General features: G+C 33.8%; 1 protein-coding gene across 10 annotated transcripts in view; it reads right to left on the bottom strand.

Annotated features, from left to right (window-relative positions):
- PHC3 (polyhomeotic homolog 3) overlaps positions 1-6852 on the bottom strand; it is an 80874-nt gene that overhangs the window by 20957 nt on the left and 53065 nt on the right. For 6 of the 10 annotated variants that reach the window (XR_003046032.1, XR_439155.3, XR_001516781.2 and 3 more), the window contains 2 exons: positions 5385-5517; positions 5062-5293 (listed from right to left, as the gene is read on the bottom strand). Coding sequence is in view for 5 of the 10 variants with exons in the window: in XM_006910819.3 (XP_006910881.1) it covers positions 5062-5293; positions 5385-5517 (365 nt within the window). In the remaining 5 variants the exon portion in view is untranslated. Of the gene's footprint in view, positions 1-4755; positions 4884-5061; positions 5294-5384; positions 5518-6485; positions 6556-6852 lie in introns of those variants that run through there. The other 4 variants (XR_003046033.1, XM_015588536.2, XM_015588537.2 and 1 more) reach the window with 4 other exon arrangements.

Raw genomic sequence — 6852 nt, forward strand, 5'->3', positions numbered from 1 at the left:
GACCAGAGGAAGTTAGAATTATATACAACAATTAGATGTTATTCCTAACAGTCAAAGTTATGCTCTCACTGGGTCTGAGTATCTGAAATACAGGCCTGAGAAACAAATGAAATTTATTTATGGTAGTCTTGAGTTCACTCCTAAAGAAGAGAATATATTTTGGCATTCTGAAAATAAGAACAAATACAAAATCCAGGTAAAGCAATTTACTTGGAATTCTTGTTCTAAAAATAATATTAAAGAAATAATTAGTAAGAGAAAGGTAAAATGTACAGATTAATCAATCTAGAAATACCATACCTTCACAAAAGGATGATGGTGTTACCTCGAAGAATGTCACATATATAACAAGTTTGGATTAACTATTATACCTCATGAACTTATCATTCTATAATATATCCTTCACATGTAGGAACAGAGAATAAAACATAACATTCTACCATTTAAATAACAATTTAGAAATATTTTGTTATGTACCAGAGTATCATTTTCATTTTCATTTGTACCTTATTCTAATTTACAACCTTTGATTGCCAAGCATATCTAAAACATTTTTATTGTTCACTCAGGACCGAACCAATCTATCAAAATTATAGTATCACTCTATTGCAATGCTGCTGAAATATACTGCTTGACTTGTAATTTTAACTTCGAATCTTAATATCACTGGACTCATCTCCACTTTCAATAAGAAAATATAAATTCTCACTGAAATTATAAGCTTGCTGGCTAATCTTGCCAAATAACCAATATTTCAGCTCTCAGTATAAAGCCAGGTACTTTAGCTGGTAACAAAAATAATGCTAGCATGCAGCTGAACCTCAAATGTTTTTATAATCTACCAAATTTTGTACAACCAGGTTACTGAATAAAATTCCCACTAAGGATAAATAAACCAGCAGGAAGCTAATAAATTAAGGAACCAAGAGAGGAGAGAATGCGAAAATGTAGAAACTTGCTTAGACAGTAAAATTATAAAAATGAATTTAAGAATAAGTATAGCTTAAAGTCTATTCAAATCGACATTCCAAGGGAAAATACAAAAACATAATAAAAAATGGAAATGGTTACATTAAACATTTGGATACCACAACTTTGCTGGAATGATCATCTTTCTACTGCAAATGTATTACTCTCTTGTTTTACATAAGATAATGTTATACCTATAACCCCAGCACCAAGCACAAGGCATTGTAGGTGCTAGATATGTATATTTTTTGGATAAGTGAAGGACAATGAGTGAATAAACAAGGAACAAAAAATAAAATCTGCTAGAGAGAAATTATCTGTAAGAGTAATATAAACTTTTTTCTGTATTCAGCTGTGTTTCCATCTTTTGGTTATTTGCCATCTTCTCCGTTGGCTGTATATTTCCTGTTTTCTATATAGCAGCCAGCTTATCAATTTCTCTATTTTAATAATTTATCAGACTTTTAAAAACTGACATTTCAAAAATACCCTATGCAAAATTGTTATGGTTTTATCCATTTACCATAAAAAGAAACTATATAGTTAAAATGTGATTACTCACCATAGAAAAAGCCCCTTTTCTTTTCCCAGAGGTAGCTCTCAAAACTGGGCAGACAAAACTGACTAATCTTGCATCTAGTTGTGAGTTCATCCACTTTATATGAAAGAACTAATGTTCTTCTCTCTTCAGTCGTACTCACAAGAACACAGGAAAGAAAAGAAGAGAGAGAAAGATAGGGTAGGGCTTACTTAGATTCAAAAAATAGGAGCAATGAGAAGTAATGAGGACCATAAGAGCTACATTTGGGAATAGAAACAAGGAGTTCTCCATGAGGAAAATATATAGCATGTTCTTCCTTTTCCTCTGCATTATGAGATCCCTCTTCAAATGTTTTCTTGTAGGTGGGCAGTAAATTTAGCAAAATAATAAAGAATGAAAAGTGGGGAAGCAGCATGATCAAAATGAATGCATTAGCTTCAAAATTTTAGATCACAACTTGCTTAAGCCAACCACAAAAAAAAGGTGGTTATACTATATGTTAGTATAGAAATGAAAAAATAAAGTAACTTAAAAAAGAAAAAGCAAATACAGCCCCAGAAAATCATTAGGGAAAATAGAATTTTATAAAAATTTAGCCATTCAAGATATACTGTGCTAAAGTTCCATGGTTTCTGGCATCCTAGGGATATGTACAAAACATACATCTCAACTGCAGCAACCAGTCAGCTTAGCTGGCTTTACATCACCAGAAGCAGCCATCAGGACGGGCATGGACCTCTGCGCATGAACATGGGTCCCAGCTGAATTTGGAAAGCATCCAGTCACTTTTCCAGCTAAACCCCAAACAAGCCCACCTCACACAAAAAATGACCTCAGTAAGGTTGGTGAAAAGATATCACCTGCCACTCAATACTACAGAATAATCAAGTCCCACTACTAGTATGAAAATTAGTAAAGAGTCATGTTTCTAGATGATTACTATTTTATAAGCCTACAGAGAAACCAAATCTGCAGATTCACAGATCAATAAATACAGAATAAACTGATCTTTGCAAAAGGCAGTACACTATCAAGGAAGAGTTAAAGAAGAAAACTGCGATTAACTGAAAATAAAAAGAATCGTTTTTATAGAGAACTTTTTAATGCACGAAAGTTTAGAAGAAAATAATTTTGCACTCTGGTAACAGCTCTGAGATTGGGGTGTACTGCATACTAGCTCTATTATGGCCTCACCAGGATAATTCACAAGATGGCATTACACAAAGAGAGGAGAAAATTCTAGGAGTAATAGGTGCCCTGATGAAAGAGTGAAGCCTATCCTCAACTGGAAAGAAACAAAATACAAGAGATTATAAAATTTACAAACTTGTTCGTTCTCTGAAAAAAAAAAACGTGGCAGTAAGACTACTTGCGGGATAAAAAAGCCCCGAATGAGCTGAGAGGCTCAAAAGGCCAGAGGAACATAGAGAAATGAAGATAAAGGCATATTCTGATAGGAGATTTACCTTAAGCTACAGGAATTATTCCGAAAAAACTTTAAGAAGATAAATAATGATCACACAAATAAGCTTATTATTTAGCCTATCAAAGCAGTTTGGAAATACTCCCGTTTAATCAAAGAAAAGCAGAGTTATATTAAGCAAATAGTCCTAAGCAATTCTTAATTATAAAGCAGTCTCCTTTTAATGACATGTAATGTTCTCTAAACAACTGGCAACATAATTGTCCTGATGAACTCAAGAAGACAAGCATTTCAAGTTATAAGCAATAATGGTTTTTTTTTTAACTCAAAGCAAGAACAAGACAAAGGAGCTAGCTAGTCTTTATTCTATTAAAAGTAGCCAGCCATGAGTAGCCTCATAGCAAATGGTAGCTTGGGAAAATTAGAAAATTAGCCGTAAAAAAAATCATATGAAGTGACAGAAGACTCAGCACTATCTATTACTTGTTAATTATTTCACCACTTTCCTCAAGGTATGAACCAACCCTCCTCCCCAAAGTAAAAGAAATATTTTCCCCCAAATGAGAAATCTGGCTGACAAAGAGCTCATGTTCACTTGCAAGACTAAGACTACTAAAGATGATAGAATCAAAGTCTAGTTCAGGGGATCAGTATAGATTCCAGGGTTAATTCTGAAGACATCTATATTGGTCTAAAATCTAAAATTTATTTCATTAAATATTAAAGCCACAAACATAGTAAAGACTCGCCATCCTCTAATACATCAGTTTTAAAGCAGATTCTAAACCCATATGGTCAGCACTTAACTCACACCTAAGTTTTTTTAGGTACGTGCTTAAAAATCTTCCCATGAAAAATGTATCCCTCTTTAAATAATTTCTTCTTTCTTTGAAAGTGACCATATCTTGTTTTTCTAAAAAAACAAACTTATTTAGCATTTCTAAAACAAGCTATTGAAAAACAAATTTAATAAAATCTCATAGAATTCTGTATGTAAAGTGAAACGGCTGACAGATTTTTTTTTAAAGCAGTAATACTTCGGAATATACTTTATTCGCTCACACAGCTCATTAGCTGCAAGTTTGATTCTGAGATAGTGGTCACCTTCACAGAAAGATTAATTAGCAACAATAGCTGGATTAATTTTAATAAGTCTGTAGACAAGTTCAAAGGGGATTATTTTTCTGGAAAGCTTGTTTCAAGAGAAATGGTATGATTTACAATAAAACCAAAATGGAACATTTTCAAATCTTGTTTTCCATATTCATAAGGCCAAAGTGAATAAGATTTGCTGATTTAAAAAAATATATTATTTTAACATATATAACCAGTGTGAGTCTCATCATGAGCAAAAGGTACAGCTGTCTTTCATAGCCAACCCCTTGGAGAAAGTGGATATAAAAGCTTATTGTTGCATTAAAGAAAAAAGATAATGAACATAAAGACTAAGCTGATGGGAAGAATACCAAAATGAGAGAGCAGAAAACATAAATAAGAAAGTTACCCTCAATATTGGAAAAGAATATCATAACTGAATGTTAGTTGTCTACTTTAAAAAAGCAAATTTCAGAAGTATTCTTGATGTCTACTTATTGCAAAGAGTCAAAGAATGCAGCTTCTTTTCAAAGAAGCAGCCTGAGTTTTTCAAAAAGAAACCCAAAATTTATCATATTCTAAAAGGTCTTGATTAGTTTTCAAAAATGTAAAAAATTATAGTCTCTCTTATTTCTTTTTTAAAAGGTTAAATTAGGAAATGAGGAAACAGAATAGAAAAATAGAAGAGCAGAAGGGAAGAAGTGTCTGACTCAATCTCTCTACTGACCTCTCGAGAGAAATCAGACTGAAGAGAAGAGAGCACCTTTAATATCTTCACCGGCTGAGGTGTCACAGCAGAAGCAGGACTAGTCAGTTTTTATCGACTTGGGGGGTATGAAAAAATACCCAGTTGTGCTGAGGGAATAAGCAAGAGGAAAGAGATCACATTTCAATAGCAAATGCCATTTAATTTAATACATATACATAAGTACTTCTCTAGACCTTTTGTGCGGCAGGTGTGGATGGATCTAAAATCATTCCTGTGTGTGAATGCACAAGAAAAATATTAAGGCCAAAGTGCTGGACTACATACCAGGCAAAGAATGGATGAAGGCCCAGACGTCATCAACTGTCCAGATAGAGGGCTCTGTTTGTGCAACTGGTAGCAAGTCACTGTTCTCGGGCATTTTCCTAATTCTCACATCCCGGAGCTCACGCTCTCTTTCCCGCTCACTCTGCCTGCGCAGACGTGTTGTCATAGCAGACGGCACAGAATCTTCATGAGAAGCCAAGTCTTCTTCTGCAGATGGATAAGTAATTGGAAGCTGGAAAATGTAGTACAAGTAAAATACAGCATTGCACTTTCCTTGCATTTCTGAAAAGGGTATTGTACATTGAAGCAAGGTTTCTACAGACCTGCCTAAGGATATGTTCTCTTGCTGCCCCATCAGGGCCACTTGGACGGCGGCCACGATGCCCAAGACTTTGATTATCAGGCTTACGATTCCAACGACTAAGTGCAAATTTTTTAGAACAGCTAACATTGTACCTAAGAAATTCAAGTAAGAAAAAATATTAAATGATACATAAGACACTCCATTTAGTAGTTCATTATGACTTTAAAGTGAATTTGTGAATCAATAAATGCCATATACTTCATTAAGGACTATAATACCTCAGAAAATAAACCATAGTGTTCAACAGGTTGACTTATGCTGACAGTCAAAAATTGGACTCTGCATATATCATAATTTAGCTCTCAATATAATACTGGACACCTATAACAGGGCACTGACATTTTTTCCTGATAACGGCACAATAGTGGGAAACATTCTACAAAATAGAAAGGATAATGGATTTTTACAGCAGCAAAATAATTCAAGGTTCCAAGAGAAAAAGAAGTTATGAATTTAACTACTTAGTTGTTCATCCAAACTATTATCCCAAGTAATAATTTCTAAACAGGGATTAACAAAAAGAGGTTAATATAGTCAAAAAGAGGAAATCCCAAATGGATAGTAAAAAATTTTTCAAATATTACTGTAATCAAAGAGCAAAAATGTAAAGTTGAGATTTCAAAATTACACAAGGAATTCATAGCTCTTACTCTTTGGGAAATTTAAAAATACGGAATTCTTTAAGGTTGGTTGAAAGATTTTTATTTTATCAAAACAGACTATCAAATGTTTTTTAATACAGACCGTCCTTAGCTCAGGGGCCATACAAAACAAATATAAGATACAGGATTGACTTGGCCTGGGCATAGTTTGCCAATCCCTGCCCTAGAGAGTGAAAAGGAATAATCTAAGAAACAATTTTTGAAAAGCTGTAGAAAGGCTAAGAAAAATACATGCAGTTCCTTTTTTTACACATATGAAACTGCCATTGTAATTTATTTTCAAAACTCTTTTGCGCTAAGATAATATTTCAGAAAAATGACAAGAATAAATCCCAATTAACTGCTAATAATAATTGCTCTAGGACCAATATACAGATACCAAAATAAATTTTCCTCACCTATGTTTAATGAAAATATCTGGAGGCGGAAGTAAGGAGCACTATGAGAATGAATAGGCATTTTTTTCCCCTAAAAATATAAAAAAGAAAAAAGTGTCCAGATGGCCACTTCATTTTACCTCAAAACAATTTAAGAAGCTCCTGTCGTGTTAATTATGCTCATCTGTGGGCTCAGCGCTATAGATTCCTTATTGCCATTCATATCAGTTGACAAAACTTCTTTCCCATTGACAACAGAAAAAAGGGACTAACTTTATACTTGCTGTTTAATCCCTAAATATTTAGATCTCCAAGGCAGACAGGCAGTCATGTAAACAGCAGCAGTTCTTCCCTAATTTATCCTCTCCTCCCTGCTCTCTCACCTGTA

The sequence above is a fragment of the Pteropus alecto genome, unplaced genomic scaffold, assembly GCF_000325575.1.
Source record: "Pteropus alecto unplaced genomic scaffold, ASM32557v1 scaffold33, whole genome shotgun sequence".
NCBI lineage: Eukaryota > Metazoa > Chordata > Mammalia > Chiroptera > Pteropodidae > Pteropus > Pteropus alecto.